We start from the raw sequence: 24,629 nt of genomic DNA, 5'->3' as shown, positions 1-24,629 counted from the left end.
TTAGCAGAAGGAAAGAAATCATAAAGATCAGATCAGAAATAAATGAAAAAGAAATGAAGGAAACAATAGCAAAGATCAATAAAACTAAAAGCTGGTTCTTTGAGAAGATAAACAAAATTGATAAACCATTAGCCAGACTCATCAAGAAAAACAGGGAGAGGACTGAAATCAATATAATTAGAAATGAAAAAGGAAAAGTTAAAACAGGCACCGTAAAATACAAAGCATCCGAAGAGGCTAATACAAGCAACTCTATGCCAATAAAATGGACAACCTGGAAGAAATGGACAAATTGTTAGAAAGGTATAACCTTCCAAGACTGAACCAAGAAGAAATAGAAAATATGAACAGACCAATCACAGGTAATGAAATTGAAACTGTGGTTAAAAATCTTCCGACAAACAAAAGTCCAGGACCAGATGACTTCATAGGTGAATTCTATCAAACATTTAGAGAAGAGCTAACACCCACCCTTCTAAAACTCTTCCAAAAAACTGCAGAGGAAGGAAAAGCCCATACTCATTCTATGAGGCCACCATCACCCTGATACCAAAATCAGACAAAGATGTCACAAAGAAAGAAAACTTCAGGCCAATATCACTGATGAACATAGATGCAAAAATCCTCAACAAAATACTAGCAAACAGAATTCAACAACACATTAAAAGGATCATACCCCATGATCAACTGGGATTTACCCCAGGGATGCAAGGATTCTTCAATATACACAAATCAGTCACTGTGATACATCATATTAACAAATTGAAGAAGTAAAACCATATGATCATCTCAATAGATGCAGAAAAAGGTCAACTCTCACCACTATTATTCCACATAGTTTTGGAACTCCTAGCCACGGCAATCAGAGAAGAAAAAGAAATAAAAGGAATCCATATTGGAAAAGAAGAAGTAAAACTGTCATTGTTTGCAGATGACATGATACTATACATAGAGAATCCTAAAGATGCCACCAGAAAACTACTAGAGCTAATCAATGAATCTGGTAAAGTTGCAGGATACAAAATTAATGCACAGAAATCTCTTGCATTCCTATACACTAATGATGAAAAATCTGAAAGAGAAATTAAGGAAACACTCCCATTTACCATTGCAACAAAAAGAATAAAATACCTAGGAATAAACCTACCTAATAAACCCACGCACCTATTGTCAACTAATCTATTACAAAGGAGGCAAGGATATACAATGGAGAAAAGACAGTCTCTTCAATAAGTGGTGCTGGGAAAACTGGACAGCTACATGTAAAAGAATGAAATTAGAACACTCCCTAACACCATACACAAAAATAAACTCAAAATGGATTAGAGACCTAAATGTAAGACCGGACACTATAAAACTCTTAAAGGAAAACAGAGGAAGAACATTCTTTGACATAAATCACAGGAGAATCTTTTTTGATGCACCTCCTAGAGTAATGGAAATAAAAACAAAAGTAAACAAATAGGACCTAATGAAACTTAAAAGCTTTTGCAAAGCAAAGGAAACTACAAACAAGACAAAAAGACAACCCTCAGAATGGGAGAAAATATTTGCAAACGAATAAATGAGCAAAGAATTAATCTCCAAAACATATAAACAGCTCATGTAGCTCAATATTTAAAAAACCCCCACCCAATCCAAAAATGGGCAGAAGACCTAAACAGACATTTCTCCAAAGAAGACATACAGATGGCCAAGAAGCACATGAAAAGCTGCTCGTCATCATTAATTATTAGGGAAATGCAAATCAAAACTACAATGAGATATCACCTCACACCAGTTAGAATGGGCGCATCTAGAGACTGTCATACAGAGTGAAGTAAGTCAGAATGAGAAAAACAAATATCGTATATTAACGCATATATGTGGAACCTAGAAAATGGTACAGATGAACCGGTTTCTAGAGCAGAAATTGAGACAGAGAAGTAGAGAAAAAACGCATGGACACCAAGTGGGGAAAGAGATGGGGGGTGGGGGTTGTGGTGTGATGAATTGGGAGATTGGGACTGACATATATACACTACTATGTATAATATGGATAACTAATAAGAACCTGCTGTATAAAAAGATAAATAAAATTCAAAAACTCCAAAAAAAAAAAAAAGAAGGTGGCCATGTGTGCACGGGTTTATCTTTGGGCTTTCTATCCTGTTCCACTGATCTATATTTCTGTTTTTGTGCCAGTACAATATTGTCTTGATTACTGTAGCTTTATAGTATACTCTGAAGTCAGGGAGCCTGATTCTTCCAACTACTTTTTTCTTTCTCAAGATTGCTTTGGCTATTCGGGATCTTTTGTGTTTCCATACAAATTGTGAAATTTTTTCTTCTAGTTCTGTGAAAAATGCCATTGGTAGTTTGATAGGGATTGCGTTGAATCTGTAGATTGCTTTGGGTAGTAGGGTCATTTTCACAATATTGATTCTTCCAATCCAAGAACATGGTATATCTCTCCATCTATTTGCATCATATTTAATTTCTTTCATCCGTGTCTTACAGTTTCCTGAGTACAGGTCTTTTGTCTCCTTAGGTAGGTTTATTCCTAGGTATTTTATTCTTTTTGTTGCAACGGTAAATGGGAGTGTTTCCTTAACTTCCCTTTCAGATTTTTCATCATTAGTGTATAGGAATGCAAGAGATTTCTGTGCATTAATTTTGTATCCTGCTATTCTACCAAATTCATTGATTTGGTCTAGTAATTTTCTGGTAGCATCTTTAGGATTCGTTATGTATAGTATCATGTTATCTGCAGACAGCAACAGCTTTACTTTTTCTTTTCTGATTTGGATTCCTTTTATTTCTTTTCCTTCTCTGGGGGCTGTGGCTAAAGCTTCCAAAACTATGTTGAATAACAGTGGTGAGTGTGGGCAACCTTGTCTTGTTCCTGATCTTAGTGGAAACGGTTTCAGTTTTTCACCATTAAGAATGATGTTGGCTGTGGGTTTGTCATATATATCCTTTATTATGTTGAGGTAAGTTCCCTGTATGCCTACTTTCTCGTGGGTTTTTATCATAAACGGATGGTGAATTTTGTCAAAAGCTTTTTCTGCATCTATTGAGATGATCATATGGTTTTTATCCTTCAGTTTGTTAATCTGGTGTATCACATTCATTCATTTGTGTATACTGAGGAATCCTTGCATCCCTGGGATAAACCACACTTGATCATGGTGTATGATCCTTTTAATGTGCTGTTGGATGCTGTTTGCTACTATCTTGTTGAGGATTTTTTTGCATCTATGTTCATCAGTGATACTGGCCTGAAGTTTTCTTTCTTTGTGACATCTTTGCCTGGTTTTGGTATCAGGGTGATGGTGGCCTCGTAGAATGAGTTTGGGAGTGTTCCTCCCTCTGCTATATTTTGGAATAGTTTGAGAAGGACAGGTGTTAGCTCTTCTCTAAGTGCTTGATAGAATTTGCCTGTGAAGCCATTTGGTCCTGGGCTTTTGTTTGTTGTAAGATTTTTAATCACAGTCTCAATTTCAGTGCTTGTGATTGGCCTGTTTACATTTTCTATTTCTTCCTGGTTCAGTCTTGGAAGGTTGTGGTTTTCTAAGAATTTGTCCATTCTTCCAGGTTGTCCATTTTATTGACATATAGTTGCTTGTAGCAGCCTCTTAGGATGCTTTGGATTTCTTCAGTGTAAGTTGTTACTTCTCCTTTTTCATTTCTAATTCTATTGATTTGGGTCTTCTCCCTGTTTTTCTTGATGAGTCTGGCTAATGGTTTATCAATTTTGTTTATCTTCTCAAAGAATCAGCTTTTAGTTTTACTGATCTCTGCTATTGTTTCCTTCATTTCTTTTTCATTTATTTCTGCTCTGATCTTTACGATTTCTTTCCTTCTGCTAACTTTGGGGGTTTTTTTTGTTTTACTTTCTCTAATTGCTTTAGGTGTAAGGTTAGGTTGTTTATTTGAGATGTTTCTTGTTTCTTGAGGTAGGATTGTATTGCTATAAACTTCCCTCTTAGAACTACTTTTGCTGCATCCTATAGGTTTTGGGTCATTGTGTTTTCATTGTCATTTGTTTTTTAGGTATGTTTTGATTTCCTCTTTGATTTCTTCAATGATCTCTTAGTTATTAAGTAGTGTACTGTTTAGCCTCCATGTGTTTGTATTTTTTACAGATTTTTTCCTGTAATTGATATCTAGTCTCATAGCATTGTGGTCGGAAAAGATATTTGATATGCTTTCAATTTTCTTAAATTTACCAAGGCTTGATTTGTAACACGAGATATGATCTGTCCTGGAGAATGTTCCATGAGCACTTGAGAAGAAAGTGTATTCTGTTGTTTTTGGATGGAATGTTCTATAAATATAAATTACATCCATCTTGTTTAATGTATCATTTAAATCTTGTGTTACCATATTTATTTTCATTTTAGACGATCTGTTCATTGGTGAAAGTGGGGTGTTAAGGTCCCCTACTATGATTCTGTTACTGTTGATTTCCCCTTTCATGGCTGTTAGCATTTGCCTTATGTATTAAGGTGCTCCTATGTTGGGTGCATAAATATTTACAACTGTTATATCTTCTTCTTGGATGGATCCCTTGATCATTATGTAGTGCCCTTCTTTGTCTCTTGTAATAGTCTTTATTTTAAAGTCCATTTTGTCTGATATGAGAATTGCTACTTCAGCTTTCTTTTGATTTCCATTTGCATGGAGTGTCTTTTTTTCATCCCTCACTTTCAGTCTGTATGTGTCCCTAGGTCTGAAGTGGGTCTCTTGTAGACAGCATATTTACATATGGGTCTTGTTTTTGTATCCATTCAGTCAGTCTATGTCTTTTGGTTGGAGCATTTAATCCATTTACATTTAAGGTAATTATCGATATGTATGTTCCTATTACAATTTTCTTACTTGTTTAGGGTTTGTTATTGTAGGTCTTTTCCTTCTCTTGTGTTTCCTGCCTAGAGAAGTTCCTTTAGCATTTGTTGTAAAGCTGGCTTGGTGGTGCTGAATTCTCTTAGCTTTTGCTTGTCTGTAAAGGTTTTAATTTCTCCGTTGAATCTGAATGAGATCCTTGCTGGGTAGAGTACTGTTGGTTGTAGGTTTTTACCTTTCATCACTTTAAATATGCCCTGCCACTCCCTTCTGGCTTGCAGAGTTTCTGCTGAAAGATCAGATGTTAACCTTATGGGAATTCCCTTGTATATTGTTTGTTGTTTTTCCCTTGATATTTTTAATATTTTTTCTTTGTATTTAATTTTTGATAGTTTCATTAATATGTGTTTTGGGATGTTTCTCTTTGGATTTATCCTGTATGGGACTCTCTGCGCTTTCTGGACATGGGTGGCTATTTCCTTTCCCATATTAGGGAAGTTTTCAACTATAATCTCTTCAAGTATTTTCTTAGTCCCTTTCTTTTTCTCTTCTTCTTCTGGGACCCGAATAATTTGAATGTTGGTGCATTTAATGTTTTCCCAGAGGTTTCTGAGACTGTCCTCAATTCTTTTTTCTTTATTCTGCTCTGCAGTAATTTTTTCCACTATTTAATCTTGCAGGTCACTTATCAGTTCTTCTGCCTCAGTTATTCTGCTATTGATCCCTTCTAGAGAATTTAAATTTCATTTATTGTGTTGTTCATCATTGTTTGTTTGCTCTTTAGTTCTTCTAGGTCCTTGTTAAACGTTTCTTGTATTTCCTCCATTCTATTTCTTTGGGGTCTCCTTTTCACAGGCTGCAGGTTTGTAGTTCCCGTTGTTTTTGGTGTCTGCCCCCGGTGGGTAAGTTTGGTTCATTGGGTTGTGTAGGCTCCCTGCTGGAGGGGACTGGTGCCTGTGTTCTGGTGGATGAGGCTGGATCTTGTCTTTCTAGTGGGCAGGTCTGCATCCGGTGGTGTGTTTTGGGCTGTGACCTTATTATGATTTTAGGCAGCCTCTCTGCTAATGGGTGGGGTTGAGTTCCTGTCTTGCTAGTTGTTTGGCATAGCATGTCCAGCACTGTAGCTTTTTGGTCATTGAGTGGAGCTGGGTCTTAGCGTTGAGATGGAGAGCTCTTAGAGAGCTTTTGCTGTTTGATATTATGTGGAGCTGGGAGGTCTCTGGTGGACCAATGTCCTGAACTTGGCTCTCCCACCTCAGAGGCACAGGCCTGACACCCGGCTGCAGCACAAAGACATTGTCAGCCACATGGCTCAAAAGAAAAGGGAGAAAAAAGAAAGAAAGAAACAATAAAATAAAATAAAGTTGTTAAAATAAAAAAATTATTAAAACGTAATTTAAAAAAAGGAAAGAAAAGAAAAAAACGGACAGACAGAACCCTAGGACAAATGGTAAAAGCAAAGCTATACAGACAAAATCATACAAAGAAGCATACACATACACACTCACAAAAAGAGAAAAAGGAAAAAAATATATGTTTCATTGCTCCCAAAGTCCACCGCCTCAATTCTGGGATGATTTGTTGTCTATTCAGGTATCCCACAGATGCAGGGTACATCAAGTTGATTGTGGAGATTTAATCCGCTGCTCCTGAGGTTGCTGGGAGAGATTTCCCTTTCTCTTCTTTGTTTGCACAGCTCCTCGGGTTCAGCTTTGGATTTGGCCCCGCCTCTGCGTGCAAGTTGCCTGAAGGCGTCTGTTTCCGTTCAGACAGGATGGGGTTAAAGGAGTGGCTGATTAGGGGGCTCTGGCTCACTCAGGCCGGGGGGAGGGAGGGGTGCGGAATGCAGGGAGAGCCTGGACGTTGCAACAGCCTGAGGTGCACCGTGTGTTCTCCTGGAGAAGTTGTCTCTGGATCATGGGACCCTGGCAGTGGCGGGCTGCACAGCTTCCTGGGAGGGCAAGTGTGGACAGTGACCCGTGCTTGCACACAGGCTTCTTGGTGGCTGCAGCAGCAGCCTTAGCCTTTCATGACCGTCTCTGGTGTTTGCGCTGATAGCCGTGGCTCGCGCCCGTCTCTGGAGCTCATTTAGGCGGTGCTCTGAATCTCCTCTCGTCACGCACCCCTAAACAATGGTCTTTTGCCTCTTTGGCAGGTCCAGAGTTTTTCCCGGACTCCCCCCCGGCTAGCTGTGGCACACTAGCCCCCTTCAGGCTGTCTTCACGCAGCCAACCCCAGTCCTCTCCCTGGGATCTGACCTCTGAAGCCATAGCCTCAGCTCCCAGCCCCTGCCCGCCCCAGCGGGTGAGTGGACAAGCCCCTCAGGCTGGTGAGTGCTGGCCGGCACCAATCCTCTGTGTGTGAATCTCTCCGCTTTGCTCTCTGCACCCCTGTTGCTGTGCTCTCCTCCGTAGCTCTGAAGCTTCCCCCCCCGCCCACCCTCTGTCTCCACCAGTGAAGGTGCTTCCTAGTGTGTGGAAGCTTGTCCTCCTTCACAGCTCCCTCCCAGAGGTGCAGGTCCTGTCCCTATTCTTTTGTCTCTGTTTTTTCTTTTTTCTTTTGCCCTACGCAGGTACATGGGGAGTTTTTTGCCGTTTGGGAGGTCTGAGGACTTCTGCCAGTGTTCAGTAGGTGTTCTGTAGGAGTTGTTCCACATGTAGATGTATTTCTGATGTATTTGTGGGGAGGAAGGTGATCTCCATGTCTTACTCTTCTGCCATCTTGAAGGTCTCTGAAAAACCACGCACTTTTAACTGGAACAGGAGAATGTTCTGGGCATTAATGTGGACTTGGCATACACAGTGGGTGAAAATGACATGCAAGCTCAGTTCAGTAAAAACAGCCATTGAATTACACGTTTTCTGTGGAAACGGGATTGCAAGTGACATGCTTATCTACACAGAAAACCTCAAGGTAGATACAAAAAAAAAAAACCCCCAAAGCCTCCTAGGACTAATGAATGAGTTTAGTAAGGCAACAAGACTCAAGGTCAATACAGAAAATAATCATATTTCTAAATATCATTAAGGTAAAGTCTGAAACTTAAATTTTTAAAAATCCCACTTATAATAGCTTTCCCCAAAATGAAATACTTAGGTATGAATATAACATGTACAGGTATCTGTATGCTGTAAACCACAAGACGCAGATGAAAGAAATAAAGGAAAATACAGATAAATGGAGAGACATGCTGCATTCATGGATTGTAAGATTCAACATAGTAAAGATTTCAATTCTCTCCAAATTGATCTACAGATTTAACATGATTCCAATAAAAATTTTTTGTGGATATGGATAAGGTGATTGTAAAACTTATTTGGAAACCAAAGAAACTAGAAAAGTTAAATCAATTTTGGGGAGAAAAAGGGAACAAAATGGAAAGAATTACACCATGCAGTTTTAAGAATTATTTATATAAGGCTACAGTAATCAAAATTATGTGTTATTGACAAAGGAATCGACACATAGTTTAATGAAACAGAATAGAGAATCGAGAAATAGATCCACATAAATATGGCCAATTTATTTTTGACCAGGGTGGAAAACAATTCAATTGAGAAAGCACAGTCATTTCAACAAATGGGGCAATTGAACATTCACATGCAAAAAAATGAATCTTGAACCTCACACCTTATAAAAAATTAACTCAAAATGTCAACTAAAAACTTCTAGCAAAAAGCTTAAGGAAAAATCTTTGTGACTTGGGACCCAGAAAAGAATTCTTAGACATGACAGCCAAAGGCAGGTCTATTTTTTTTTAAATTGACAAATCTGACTTCATAAAAATTAAACTTTTGCTCTGTAAAGGACACAGTTAAGAGAATGAAAGAACAAACTAATTTTTCTCTACATCTTTTCTTTTTCTTGACTTATTGTACCAACAATATTATGTTGAATAGTAGTGAAGAAAGCAGACATCCTTGCCTTTTTCCTAATCTTTGGAAGAAAGCATTCAGACTTTTCACCATTAAGAATGATTTTTAGTGGTAGGGTTTTAACAGCTGCCCTTTATCAGACTGAGAAAGTCCCTTCTATTCCAAGATTGCTGAGAGTTTTATTATTAATGGATGTTGAAATCTGCCAAATGTAGTTCTACATCAATTGATATAGTCACATGGTTTTTCTTTCATAGACTACTAATATGTTAGATTTTACTGATTAATTTTTGAATATTGAACCAGCTTTGCATCCCTGTGGTAAACTCTACTTGGTCAAGATATATTATTATTTTTATATATCACTGGATTTGATTTGCTAATATTTTGGTGAAGATGTTTACATCTATGTTCATGAAGCATATTGGTCTGTAGTGTTCATTAGTATGCTGATTAGATCAGAGTCACATATAACAAATCTGTAGCTCAAGAGTGGTGATAAGAATTAAACATAGTAATATGGGGTTGCTTTCCTGAGCTCCTCCCTTTCAACCATCTTCCCAGTAATTTCTGGTTCCCTGGGGCTCCTCTTTTTGGCCCTCTAGCCAGAAAGCTGGGGCTTTAGTTACTCCTCTTTGCCACATAGTTCTATGACTACGTCCATGCCTAGGGTCAAGCAGCAAGAAAAAGTGGGGGTGGGGAGTGGGGTTAAAGTGAGATGGCAACCTCACTGCTGGTTCAGAAGTCAGTTTGAATTCTCACCTTCTTCCCCAATTTGCCTACTATTTACTTTTCAAACCCTTCAATTAGCTGCTCCATGCATTCTGTCCAGGTTTTATAGCTGTGTTCAGTGGCAGAAACAGTATGGAATGTTTTTACTCCATCTTAACTGAAACCATTAAAAGCTAGTTTAATCAGAATTCTGACAGCAGCCTTCTGTTATATTATATTCCTACTAGCTTTTACTTCATAAAACTTAAGGCTGCTTGCTCACCTATACCAGCAAACTTTCTCAACTTGGTCCAAAAAGACCTAACAGGCTTGGCAGGTTTTCTTTTAAGGGCAGCCTCATTCCTTCCTTAATGGCTAATGAAAAAGGCAGAAGTCTTTATCTCCCTTATCATAGTCTCTCTGATATCAAGTAGAGGTCCCCTAAAATTCAAGTCAGTGCCCTAGAGAGCAACAGAGCAATCATGGTTGAAAATTATTTTATCTCTGGTGTTTAGTACTTGTCTCTGTTCCTTAAAAGTATAACTATGGTAGTATTGACTTTAATCAAGAACCAAACCACATTAATAGATTACCTTAAAAAAATCACACAAGCTCTCAGAGGTAAAACTCAGTAGAGGTACTTCTTGATGCTAAGGACATAATTTTTTAAAAAAACAAAAGATATAGAAAAAATGAAAATTAATGAAAACAGAAACCAAAAGCTTATTAGGCAGAATCAGAGGAGTTACATGAAGAATGAATAGGCTAGTGTCCTACAGCCAACTCCCTCAACAAATATAGGGACATATTTAACAGAAAGGGCTAAATTATCTAGATAATTATGACACTGACATAATGGGAAATCCAAAAATGAGTTTCTTTTTCATGCTCAAGGAAGGCAAGATATAGGGGGAAAATGCAGGCACAGAGAGTACAAAAGATGACAGCAGAGCTGTCCTTCATAACAAATGATCCAAAAATATGAAGCAGTGTCACCTTCAGTCCAAATTTGCTACATACTTTCAGAAAGTATAAAGGTACAAAGCAAAGGAAGGAACTGAGAGGTAAGTTAATGAGCCTGAGCTCTAGAGCCCACGAGCCACAACTACTGAGCCCTTGTGCCACACTACTGAAGCCCGCGCTCCTAGAGCCCATGCTCCACAACGAGAAGCCACCACAATGAGAAGCATGTGCACCACAACAAAGAGTAGCCCCTGCTCGCTGCAACTAGAGAAAGCCTGCGCGCAGCAACGAAGACCCAACACAGCCAAAAATAAATAAATTAATTAAAAAAAAGAATGTCCTGCTTAGATTTCATAGTTACAGTTAACATAATCTTAAACCAAAGGAAAACAGTTTTAGAACAAGTTCCAAAAAACATCATCTCCCCACCTCACATAAATTCAAGGATACCACAATTCAAACATAGAATCCCTTTTAAACCCTTAAAGACAATTATTAAGCAGGCATTCTACCAAATCAAACAGTCACAGGGTCTGATTAATTTTTCTCCCAACCATTAAGGCTAATGATATCAGGACACTGTCCAGAACACCAGAGATACTTGGCTTGAAGTTTTTTCCTCCATTGATAATTTTTTTAAATTGAAGTATAGTTGATTTAAAATACTGTGTTACAGTGTTCATTGCAGCTCTATTTATAATAGCCAGGACATGGAAACAACCTAAGTGTCCATCGAAAGATGAATGGACAAAGAAGATGTGGCACATATATACAATGGAATATTACTCAGCTGTAAAAAGAAACGAAGTTGAGTTATTTGTAGCGAGGTGAATGGACCAAGAGACTGTCATACAGAGTGAAGTAAGTCAGAAAGAGAAAAACAAATACCATATGCTAACACATATACATGGAATCTAAAAAAAAGAAAAAGGTTCTGACGAACCTACGGGAAGGACAGGAATAAAGACGCAGACATAGAAAATGGACTTGAGGACAAGGGGAGGGGGAAGGGTAAGCTGGGACGAAGTGAGAGAGTGGCATGGACATATATACACTACCAAATGTAAAACAGATAGCTAGTGGGAAGCAGCCACATAGCACAGGGAGATCAGCTGTTAGTTTCAGGTGTACAGCAAAGTGGTTCATATATATATATATATATATATTTTCAGATTATGTTCCATCATAGGTTATTACAAGATATTGAATATTGTTCCCAGTGTTATACAGTAAATCCTTGTTGCCACCTGAGATACTTGGAATTTGAAATGTATACCTGCTGGTCAGCCCTTCTAATCCATCTCCACCTTTCAGGAAAATAGTATAATCCACATAATCTCAACTGAACACTTTTCCCCTTACATGCAAACATAATACTTGATTTGTGTATTATTAAAAAGAAATATAATATGCTGTATTCTTATTAGATTATATAATTTTTTTCCAGTTCTTACTCTTATATCCTTTTTTTAATTCCCAAACTTCTTTTCATTCCTCTGGAAGGAAAAAAAGAAACCAAAAAAACAAAAAACTGACATATTAGTTTTTGGAAACGGACATACCCATGGGCAATCTCAAGATTATTATATTTAAGAGCTTGATGGCATCTTTCTTAAATGTATCTTAGCTAATGGTTTTAAGCTACTGGTTTTCCCTCTAATACTTCACCTTTCCCTAAATTATGACAGCTCTGTAATACAAGCAGAGCATGTATTGTTACATTCATTTTAAATACAAGGAAATGGGTAAGTTCAAAGGGGTCAAGTAACTTTCCCAAAGTGAAATCTAGATAATGGCAGGCTGAATCTAGCATCCACGACTCCTGACTTCTACTTCAATGCTATTTCCTCTATAATACACACCTTTTCTATCAAAAGGATAATACATATCTCAAGACACACAGATCCTATACATCAAAATTAAAGAATGAGTACAACCTTCTGAAGCTCTAAATAAAATGTTATATTTTCTTTGTAAGGTTCACCAATCAAGAAATACAACCAATAAAGGTCTCTTGAGAAAATATCCATTAAAAAACCTAGTGTAGCTTTCCTGCTTCCAAAGAGATAAACTAGTGAATGGTAATTGGATGGTAACTGAACTATGCCAGTTCAAGATGCCAATTCTCAGATTCCCAAACCACAGTATTTTATTTAACTTTCTATGACCACTTAGTCAATGGGAAAACAAAAGTGATAGATTTTAAAGGCCCCCTTCTTTCCCCTCCTAGATTCTAAGTGTGATCTCCAGAACAGCGACAGCAATAGAAAAATCACCGAAAATCTGTTGGAAATGCAAATTCTCAGGCTTCACCCAGGCCTACTGTGTCATAGATTCCTGGGGTGGTACCCAGGAATCTGTGTTTTAACAAGCCCTCCAGATAATTCTTATGCATACCAAAGTTTGAGAACTACTATCTTAGACTATCAATGCTTTGAAAACATTGCATTTGTTTCTCTGCTATGTATACAAGCTCTTTATAACTTGCCATTTTAAGAACATCTTCTCCATACTACATTAATTTGATTGCACTTTTAATGACAAATTTCATTTTTCCCTGTTCAGGGTTCCATGAGTTTTGACTCATGCAGAACTAGCATAAAGTTTAAATACAAGTTGCTATAAATTTAATAGTTAGCTTTAACTATCATATTTCACTGACTCCATATCTTTTAAAATTTCATTTAAAAAAATCCCTTGCCCTTCTTGTACCTAAATAATATAACTTCTAATCAGTAATGAGCCTTATGAGTCAGTATTTTATTTATTGTACAATAATGCTTCATGGAGAATTGTATTACTTATAGTTTTTATATCCTATATTTTCTATAAACAAAAATCCAAAGTCCTTCAGGGTACAAGTTTTCTAATCTGTTATGCATTTTAATTATTTAATACTTATTTTTGCCCAGTTTCTACAGGATGCACTGTGAAACTAATGTGCCAGCAGGTACATGTCATGCAATCCTTTTTCTTTCTTCTAATGTCTGATAACAAATGAAAGTGGGGATGCTAGGAATTGTTAAAAAGAAAGTAAATCAATTCTTTGTCTCACTCTGCACAGATGTACTAAACTCACATTTCCCAAAGGAGAAAGAAGATATTCAAAGGAAATAAGGGTCACGATATATATAACAAATGTTTAAGGAATCAGGATGTTTGAACTCCAAGGTCAGATGGTTTGCTCTGCAGAACTCTGGATGATGTGGTAAGAAAGGAAAACATTGAAGGCTAGATGGTAATCTAGGACACACAGCACACATTTCAGACAAGTCTGCAGATGCATTAAACAAAAACGTGCCTGCTTGTTTGAAGCTAGAATTTGGCAATTAGTAATCTATTTAAAACCTTTCACACATTGATGGTGAAATGGAAGAATGTCAGTACTTACATTTCAGTAAAAGTATCTAGGGGAAAAAAGCCATCACAATTTAAAAGTGTCCATATTTAAAATATAAACTTACAATACAGAGAGCGAGAACACTTATGACTTTTTTTAAAGGCAAAGATAGAAAACAGGAAAAAGATGGCCCCAAAGTTGGAACTAAAATATTTGATATCCACAGACATTTTAGCCAGACAACAAGGTTTTCAAATAGATGGATAACCTGTCAGATCAATAAGAATAGTATGTAGCAGGAGCTGCTTCAACGGATTCAGACTAGGCTGGAGGCAAACCCAAAGGCAGCCTACTTTTTTAAGTGCCAAATGAGAATGACAAAATTGGGAGAAGTCAATAGGAAGGATGAAAAGAAATGAGACATCTTTATAAAAACCTGCTCAATTTAACAGTTTGTCTTTACACCAGAATGCAAAGAAGAAATGCATAGACTCTAAAACTGTATTAGAGAGAAGAAAACCCATGGGAGAAATGACCAAGATAAAAACTCTAGTCCTTAACCGTTGAAAGCAACCATGGATTATAAGACTATGTATGAAGGGGATTCAAGTTGTGATTTAATATTTATATGACAAACATCACTGCTGAAACATTCCTCAGGATCAATAAAGCCTACAACTTCTCTAAACAGTTCTTTGGAGTTCTATATTTGTAAGACACTGTCATTAATCTGTTTCCTATGCCCAGCTTGGTAGGTAGGTAGTTACCGGAAAAAGGAAAGCAAAGCAGTTTTATATTGAGCAACGGTAAAGAATCTGTACTAATTTTCACAATTGGACAAAGAAAACTTCCTAAACAGCCAAATACCAAAAAATCACAAACCAAAGCTTTATAGTTTATAGCAGTGTGATAACAATTAGTATATCCCAAATGATAACCTTACAAATTACCATATAAGACAATAATTCAACTCTATATAAAGATAGGGTCAATGATTTTACAACCAAACAAAATATGGTGTGTTTGATTCTAAATTAGAGCCCCTTAGAATATTAAAGTTATTAAGAACTCTAGGGGGCATGGGGATGACAAAAATGACAATATTTTACTTTCATCCAACATTTGCAACTAATACAGTGTGGCTCTGTTCTTGGAACTGGGCCAATGTATTTGATTCTTTTTAAAATCAAAGATGATTTAGAATAGGAAGCAACCAGAAAACTTTTGAAATATTTTGGAAGGAAAATATATAGTCTTTTTAATCTTGCTAGGAAAAATAAATAAATGGAGTGCAAAAACAGTGGGGGGAAAAAAAAACAGGTTTGCTTACAGCACACCTGCTCTCATTGAGAGGTTTTTTTTTTTTCTTTTCACATTTGCTCTTACAACTTTTCTTCAAAAAATCCTGTCCACCCATTCATCCTTCAGGGAATAAAAAACACAATTAAAAGAAAGCAAACAAAAGCATTCCATACAAACCTGAAGGAAAAATTAATCTATGATCCAGATGTTTGTGAAGGTATATGAAAGAAGAACAGACAGGATAAGACCTTTAAGGATAAAGCGGTAAGTTTTCTGATATTTATTTTCCAAAAAGTGGGTGGGATTAGAAGTAAGATAAGCATCTATCAGTCCTAAATGAAAACAAAGAGGGACACTCATGATTCAAAGCAACCAATCAATCTATCATCAAGCCAGGCTTGTTGTAAGATTATAGGTACAGTTCTCATGTTAACTTTTTTAGATAATATTTTTAGATAAATTTTCTGGAAAGAAATGAGTAACAGAAATTTTTTGTTGTTGAGATAAAATGATTCGGTTTCAAATCCTTTTTAATATTCTCCTTTCCCAGTTCTCTTCACCTCAATCCAGAAACCCCTCCATCCAGAGTTCATGTTTTCTTCCTTTTCTATTTTAGTGAAAACACACCACATTGATTGTAAGAATCTTACTAGATTTCCATTTGCCTTGCCTCAGCTCCTACATTAATCCAAACAATAAGGGCCTTTAAAACATTCATAAATAACCTGCTGTTGCTGGCACCTAGGAGCCGAGTGCAGCAATGTTAAGCAACAACAAATTTCATAGTTCAAGAGGCACAGTTAAGGAAAAAGGTTGCTCAGGAAATCACTCTTACTTAGCACAAAGATCCTTAAAAATTGCATGAAATCAGTCAAGTAACTATAGAAACCAATTTCTTCAGCTCCATATCACACGTCTCACACCTCAATTGTCTTTATTATCGTCTGCTGTCAGATCCTTAATCAGAAATGTGAACAGGCTTGATGATTTATTCAGCAGGGAAAAGAATCTGTAGGTCAAGTGAAAAATTTCACACACACACCCATACATACACCACGTCTTCAACCTTAGGTACTTTCATTTCCTTCTGTTCTCAGCAGCTCTGGGGGCAACTCCAGTGAGATCCAATATTAAGGCTCAATTAAAATAAGCTCCAATTAGTGGAGCTTTTTTCTCTGGGGCTAGAAAAGTCAGGAAATGGATATTGGGAAATGTAAAAAGTCAGCTACTGAGAGGAGGCTGCAGACATAAATGAACTTATTTGTTGATTTCTACAGTTGCTATGCAGAGGCCTCTGGGAGCAAAAGCTTAACCAGTCTAAGCTATAAACTAAAACCCCCGCAGCTAAACATGAACTGTGTGAAACAAGGGCTCCATTCCAGAACAGAAAACTGCTGGGCCCAGAAAATTAAAAGCCAGAGGCGTTTTCCATTTAAAACTAAATCCCAGTACCACCTCCCAGCCAAAGAATTATAAGCAGTATCAGATTTACAAAACGAACAATTACCCTGGAAAAATGTAGCCTATTGTACAGTCCCAGATGCTAAATCTCAGAAGTTTCTTTTCTTTCTTTCTTTTTTTTAATCCCACATTATATTCCTCCAAGTGTGCTGTTGTAGTTTACAAAAAGCCATTTCTAGACAGGCCTAAGCCTTGAAAATAAATTTTAAAAAGAGAGCACATAACTCATTGACCTCATTTGAAGTACTGCCCTTGCCTTCAGCAGTTCCTGTCCTTCCCCAAGGCTTCGGCAAATGGTATGCAACAGCAAAATAAACCCTGACCTAATTGCCAGGAGAGAGCTGCCAACCTCGCCTCAAACACAAAGACAAGCATGGTAACTTGAAAGTCCTACCTCTTTGGCTTTCTGCTTTAGTCTCAGCTGTTCTGGATCTTCTTTATTGGAACGACTCTATCAAAGGAAAAGAAAATTTTAATAGAAATTACTAGCATCTAAACACCATAGTTGCCGTTAAATAGTTAATAAATGACAATTTTCTCTTGTGATTGAAAACCTTAGCTCCAGGGGAAAATGCCTCAATCCAGTCTCATGCTCTCCCTCCCACCTCTCCCTCCCTCTCATCATCTGGGCTGGCTGCTGCAGTTCTAGCCCGGAGGAAGCTTATAGAGAAAATGATGCTAACAATGTCAGTCAGGTCCAGTTGAGGCATGACGTTGTTCTTGTTGGAACACTAAAAACTGAAAAATGGATGGTAGAGATGAAGGAAAAGAAAAGGATAACGGTTGGCTCAAATGAATGAAAACAATCAACATTGGCTAATCCTTAGGTGAAGCCACTTTGGTAAAAAATATGGTATTTCAAGGACTATTAAAAACAAGAACGTGATGAACTTTGAACCAAATTTCTCTCTCTTCAAAAGTGTAATTTTTAAAAATTAAGAAATACATCCCAATGTTTTCATTAGAGTATCTTATCATCTTTGGGTCCTCTATAGCACTTAACAGAATGCTGTGCCCAAGAAAATGTTCAATAAATGTTTATTGAATGTCACTTTCCACACTGATTCAGTTTAACATTCAAAAAATGAATAATCTTACAGGACTGCTATAAGAAAAGAGCTACCTTCTACATGTAATGCTATGATGGAACCAAAGGTAAGGAAAGAACTATATTTCTGACACTACAGACATTTGTCCACTGAAAAATATGCTGCGGATAGGTGTATTCTTCTTCTTATTCTAATAAAGTTACCTAACTCCTTATAAATCTGAATATTCCATAACATTCAATAGCAGCTAACTAAAGATAGCTAACAAAATAAAAGCAAAAAGTATTTTCCAGGCTTCCCTGGTGGCGCAGTGGTTGGGAGTCCGCCTGCCGATGCAGGGGACACGGGTTCATGCCCTGGTCCGGGAAGATCCTACATGCTGTGGAGCGGCTGGGCCCGTGAGCCATGGCCGCTGAGCCTGTGCATCCGGAGCCTGTGCTCCGCAACGGGAGAGGCCACAACAGTGAGAGGCCCGCGTACTGCCAAAAAAAAAGTATTTTCCTATTTACTTAGTTTAACTGATAATGTTTTTACTGACTTATCAGTACTTCTGTTAAAGGAAAACACAAGGAAGAAACTGTTTAGATTTGAGTGCCTTCTAATTTTAAACACCTTAATTAAATACCTACATAAGATTCTACCCAAAGCTAATACATTTTTTCTTAATTTTGTCTCCAATCTAATAAAACAACACCACTCTAGCCCAAACTAAGAAAACTCCCTTGTTATTCTACTTACGTTAGGAGAGAATGAGTATATGTGTATTCACATAAAAATATGTGTGTATATGTATGTGTATATGTATATGTGTGTATATATAATTTTTGCCACAGTATAAAATGGGCACATCTGGGTATCAAGTCTTTGTCAGTCAACCAATATTTATTAACTATCCATAGTATAGATTCTACTCTGTGTGCCACTGTTCTAGGCCTTGAAGATATAGAAATGAGGTAACAAGACAACGTCTCTGCCTTCGAGTAACTTACATTTTAAGAAGAGAAAAATAAAACAATTTTATAGAAATTAAACACAGTTGTGAAATGTAAAACATTTATGATGGGGAAAAATAAAAAACAATGACTGATAGTGGTAAGTACTATAAATAAAATAAATAGGATAATGTAGATAATGAGATAGAAAGAGGGGCATACTTCTATAGCCAGAACGGGATGGAAGATATCTCTGAGGAATGATAACTGAGTAGAGATCTGAATGACAAGAAGGAGGCAGCCACATAAAGATCTGGGGGAAGAACACTCTTAAGCAGAAGGTGCAGTCACCGCAGAAGCCAAAAAATGGGAATATGGTTGGCATACTTGAGGAAAGAAAGAAGGCTGGTGTGGTTGGAGCATAAAGAAAAGTTGAGAGATAAGGCTGGAGACAATGTGCCGCCTTGTAGGTCATGAAAAGGAGTTGGGCTTTGATTCTAGTTGTAAGAAAAAGCCACTGGAGGGTTTGGAGCACAGGTGTGAGATGCCACTGGCAGGACACTTTCTAAAGGTCACTCTGGCTGCCGTATACACGATGCACTGTATGGATCCAAGACTGGAGGCACAGGCACATAGAGCAATTAGGAAGCTGTTCTAAAACAACTGCTGTAAATACAAGACTGAGAAAAAGATGAGGGCAACTTGAACGAGCATCATAGAATATGATGATAAATAACTAGATCGAAATACATGTTGGGGGGTAGAGCCAACCAGATTTATTGATGGATTGGTTATAGGGTGTGAAGTAAAGAAAGGAATCAAGAATGATGCCTAGGATTGTGGCCTAAGTAACTGGAAGGATAGAAAATTCCAACTTCCCGAGAAGGTAAAGACCAGAGCAGATTTGGGGAAAGGGAACTCAGTGTTCAGTTTTAGATGCTTCATTAGTAGTCTAGGTTACAAACTCGGAGCACAAAGAAAGGTCACTGTGACTGGAGCAGAATGAGTGAAGAAGGGAGGGACATGAGGCAAGTTCAGAGAGAGAGGTGGGTGCCTTTAAAAATTTGGTAGTAAGTTTGGATTCTATTTTACGGCAAGAGGAAGTCACTGAAGGATTTTAAGCAACAGAGACACACATGATTTGTTATGAAAACATTATCCTGACAACAGTATGAAAAATGGATTGTAGAAGGAAAAGGACATTAGTTAGAAGACATTATAAAGGTCCAAGGGAAACATGACTCAGATCAGAGTGATGACAACAGTGATGAAGAGAAGGTGGTGGATACATTTTGGGAACTGAATAGGAAAGTGAACTGGATGTAGGGAGAGAAAAGAGGAAAAGGAGTTAAAGATGACTCCTAGGTTTTTTTGCCTTGAACATCTGGGTGAATAATGATGTCATTTACTGAGTCAGAAAATCTGTAAGAGTAGAAGGTAAAACTACGAGAAAGTGAGAGCAAGTATAATATAATATACTACACCCGATAATAACTAAACAAGTATTTAAAGGTTTATAACCTTGTTTACAGCAGAGTAATTGGGAATAAAATACCAATAAACCACTTCGTTACATTGGCTGTGTGCTTGCTTATAATAGTCAAGGGCTCGAGAAAGAGCATCTTCCTGTCCCAGCAGCCTTTCCCAGTGCAAGAGGGGTCAGAATGGGGACTGAGACTGTGGGACAGTGAGAAGCTGCACAGTGACAAGGTTGTGGTGCACCTTGGCACATGAAGTTGTAGACCAGAGGTCAAGAATGCAGGTGATAAAGGGCTGGGGAAGACCCACCAAGGCATGGGCCAGTGGGCATAGCAGCCAATTACATGGGCAATGAAATGAGGGCAGGGGTAACAGTGGTAGCAGACAGAAGAGTCAGTCAGCATGGTTGCTTGGGAGATTAGTTACATTGATCAAATAAGTAAATTGAGAACATAAGTAAATATATCGAGGATAATGAGAGCCAAGTTTCTGACTTCAGAGTAAGTACTTATAAACGTGGAAAGGTTAAGGCTAGGAAGAACCCTAAGATATCACGGAGATATTCATATAAATTTATAGTTTTATAACGTACACACACAGGAAAATAGTTATAGATCTATGTTTGTGTGTTTATATAGATATGTGTACACATCACATACCGTACATGTTTCCTAGATCTGTCCATTTGACAGGGTCTACAGGTAATGATACCCTCTTAGCAATGAGCACACTGTAGGCTTTAATCTTGATTTCTGGATATCATCCTCAACTAAAAAGTATACGGTTCCTTGGAGAACTGACTGATTCCAGGGCTGGGAAAGGATGAATAAAAGCTGGGCCTGGAGAATCTTGTGCCTGAAAGTAAGGACATGCTCAGTGAATGATGGAAACATGATTAAAGGACAGAAGTGCCAGCTGGAAGGGTCTCCCACTCAGGAGCAATTTCAGCAACAAAATAAATAATGATAGTAATGGGTTACAACCTGTTGCATCAAACAGAAATCCATGAGTGCATGTTGATATAAATGAATGCATGAATGTATGAATGAATGAATGAATGAGAGAGAGGAAAGCTCTTCCACAAAGTAGAGTACTAATAAACATAGAAGAGATGACGAGAATAAAGAATCACCATTTGGCAGCCATCACAGATGTATCTGATTCACAGGTATCATCTATGGATGCTAAAGTCGCTCTGTGGAGTTTGATGAGGTATGGGATATTAGTATAATGCTATAATACTTTCCTACAAAAAACTAATTGATTACAAAGGGGGAAAGGGCAACTGTAAAATGGAGAGAACTGATCAAGGTTGCCTTTTGATAGAATCAGCTGAGAAGAATGAAGCATCATTTCTATGCATTCCCACCAAGAATGCATGACCCAAGTCAAGCTGTAAGGAAACATAAGACGAACCCAGGTTGAGAGTCACCCTACAGAAGGTAAGGCTTGTACTCTTGAAACTTGTCAAAGACATGAAAGAAAAAGAGTGAGAAAATCTGACTGAAGGAATCTGATGACAACTGAATAGACACACAGTCCTGAATGGGAAAATGGAACATGAAGGAAAAAGAGGGTTGAGACAGCTGGTTAAATCTGAATGGGGTCTGTGGATTAGATGATAGTGTCATGTTATTCACGTCCTGACTTGGAAGGTTATACAGGAGAATGGCCTTGCTTTCGCAAATACATGCTAGAATGTTTAGGAGTGATGAGACATCATGTCTGAAACCTGCTTTCAAAAGATTTAGAGAAGGACTAATTAGAGACAACAGTTCTACAACTTTGTGAATGTTCGAGAAACCACTGAATTCAAAGAAAAAAAGAACAAAAGAAAGAGAATAATGATAACAGGAGTGTGCACCTGTGTACAGAAATGATGGAGATGGAGGAAATGCAGTAAAATGTTAAAAATGGGGAGCCCCAACTGAAAAGGAGATGTATAGTTCTGGCAACTTTTCTGTAAGTATGAAATCATTTCAAAATAAATGAATTTTTAAAAAAGTGATTAGTATGTGACTAGGAACAAATATTCTAAAAGGGGAGGATTCTAATAACATTGGAAATCAAAACTAAAGCATTTAAAACAAAAAATAACACTAGTATCCAACCCTTAAGACCGCTCCCCAAGGCCTACAAAGAAATGTGCAGCAACAGAACGCAAACTATGATGGAACTAGCTCTCACTCCATCTGGCACTAATGGTCCAGGAAAATGCTTAAAGGAGGAAGAAAGAAAATGAATAATAGCCTTACCTGTTCTCTCTTTTAGTATCTCTCTAACCCATTCCTGCTCATCTTCTATTTTGTTTCATATAATCCTAATTATTCCTAATTTTTACCTATAACATTCATGTCCACTTTCCAAATTTTCCTCTCTCAACTTCAACTTGGCACATATTAAATCATGTCCCTAAAAAGACCTTGAAAAATTTTTAAATGTTTTTACTTGGGGAGGGGGGAGTGGTATGATGCTAGGCACACAGGAATTGAGAATGAGGAGACAAAAGATTATGTCTCATTAAACTAAATTAACTGAAAGCCACTGTACCACACCATCCTGTGGCTGTGAGAGAATTTATTAGTAATTTCATTTTAAGAAATCCTTCAGAGAAATCTAAAGGCCTAACAAAACCAAGATAGTCAACCAATGATAAAGCCAATTCTGACCTCCTTGCCAGGCCATGTTCACTCATAAATCACACAGGACCTTACCTTGGCTGCTTTAAGTAACATTTCTCTTTCTTCTACATCCTTTCTCTGCTTCTCCAGTTGATCTAGCTTTTCAAGAAATTTGAGCTGTGATCTGGTGTCATTAGACAGGATGTAATTTTCACTTGCCTGGGGGGAAAAAAAGTCTTATGATGATCCTAGGCAACACATTCTACATTAGGTCTTGTTATAAATCAGCTAAAGACAGTAACACAAACATAGGGAACTAAATTTACAGGAGGTAATATGTTTATTTCCGTTAAGCAAACAACAACAAAATAAGAACTTTAATCATCCTTAAAATTTGAGAGGTGATTAAGCATTGAAATTTCAAAGAGCTTTCCTAGTAAGCTTCATCCAGAGGGGAGGAAAATGGAATTAAGCCAAGCAGATCCTAATAACTGGAAGTAGAAAGCAAGAGAGTGCACCATTTACCTATAATCTAAATCTTTTTATTTAAACTGTCGTCCATCTCAGACCTTAATGATTAATTAAATCGTATGCCTGTGAAAGACAAAAAATAAAAAACAATCATCTCACTGAAAAATATACCTAAGATGAAAGTTATCACCCTTGTTTCTATTGTTGAATTGGTCTAACCATGCCAAGTGAAGCCAACTTCTACCAAAATACAACATAAGACAAAATGGCAAACATTAAAATCCTAAACCCTGTTGTAAGGATTTCCTTAAGCTATGGACTTGGGCAGAAACTATAGTCAAAGAAATTAAGTATACAATGTATAAATGAGAGTCATAACAGAGAAGTATAATTATTCATCTTCAATGTTCCATAAAATGATAAAATTTATACTGTTTCATTTATTCTGATATTCTACAGTGTAAAACAGTGCTTTACAATCTAAATATTTTGTAATTTTATATGATATGACCACCTATCTCTCCTCCTTTAATACATGTATGCTTGTTGGGGATGGGGTGACTTCCTGCCATCTACTCATTTCAGTAATTCAGACATCCAAGCTACAGGAGGGAGACTATAAAATAGGAAAACTGAATGTTTTTAAACATTTAGTCCAACGGTCAGTGTGTGGCTTGGAAATCTGGGTACAGCACCATTCCCATCTTTGTTTTATCCCATGCTTATGGTTGATTTAATTAACTGGGACTGAAAGATTTCATATGCCCAAGATTCTTTTTAAATTAAATTTTTATTGTTGGTATTTAACTAGATCAAAAGAGTATTACATAGAATAATGAACAAGGATGTATTAGTGCTACTTATTTTACTTTGTGTTTAATACAAAAAGAATTCTCAAATGTTTTTAAAGTTAAATAATACAAGATAGAATATGGAATACATTATAAGCCAACCATACAGGCATAAACATAATAACCAGTGGTTTCTTAAATACTTCATTTTTACCATTTTTGTGTTCATATACCCTGGAGATAATTTACTGACAGGATTTAATTTAAAAGGACAGCAAATGCTAAATTAAAAAGGGGCACAGACTTTCTAAATTTGAACCCAATCTCACTTCCATGCTAAGATTCCCTCTCTCTCTTCCAACTCAGTACAACTGCCTCTTGCTTAATGCTTCCTTCCTTTACTCTTCCAGATCCTAAACAACTGAGTGTCTTCCCTACTTCTACTGAGTTTCCAGTAACAACAGTAAACAACAGTAACCCCAATCTTATCATGATGCTTCCTGTCTACCCAGCTGGTCTAACTGAAGTCTTCTTGCACCACAGAGCCAGCTGGTTTAGCAGTGACAATATAAGGACTCAGAGCAAACAATAACATCATCAAGTGAATCCCATCTAAAGAAAGTACTACAGCCCCTTTCAACTGGAAAACATGAAGTTTCTCCACAGCCACTGGCATGCGGAAGACTCTAACATATCTTCAGTGCGAAAAAACCCAGCAGCAAGATCAAAAGCTTTGTATCATGTGTGTCACTTTCTACTTCTTTACTTAAATCTCAGTTTATGGACTATGATTAATTAGAGAATTAT

At 37.3% G+C, this 24,629-nt stretch overlaps 1 protein-coding gene across 2 annotated transcripts in view; it reads right to left on the bottom strand.

The window, feature by feature from the left end:
- Positions 1–24,629, bottom strand: part of TAF4B (TATA-box binding protein associated factor 4b) — a 119,065-nt gene that overhangs the window by 27,690 nt on the left and 66,746 nt on the right. For both annotated transcript variants that reach the window (XM_024121028.2, XM_028480280.2), the window contains exons 12-13: positions 22,654–22,779; positions 16,874–16,930 (exon numbers count right to left, since the gene is read on the bottom strand). In XM_024121028.2, coding sequence (XP_023976796.1) covers positions 16,874–16,930; positions 22,654–22,779 — 183 coding nt within the window. The remainder of the gene's footprint in view (positions 1–16,873; positions 16,931–22,653; positions 22,780–24,629) is intronic.

Source organism: Physeter macrocephalus, chromosome 19 (assembly GCF_002837175.3).
Source record: "Physeter macrocephalus isolate SW-GA chromosome 19, ASM283717v5, whole genome shotgun sequence".
Lineage (NCBI taxonomy): Eukaryota > Metazoa > Chordata > Mammalia > Artiodactyla > Physeteridae > Physeter > Physeter macrocephalus.
This window is presented reverse-complemented; position numbering and strand designations above follow the sequence as displayed.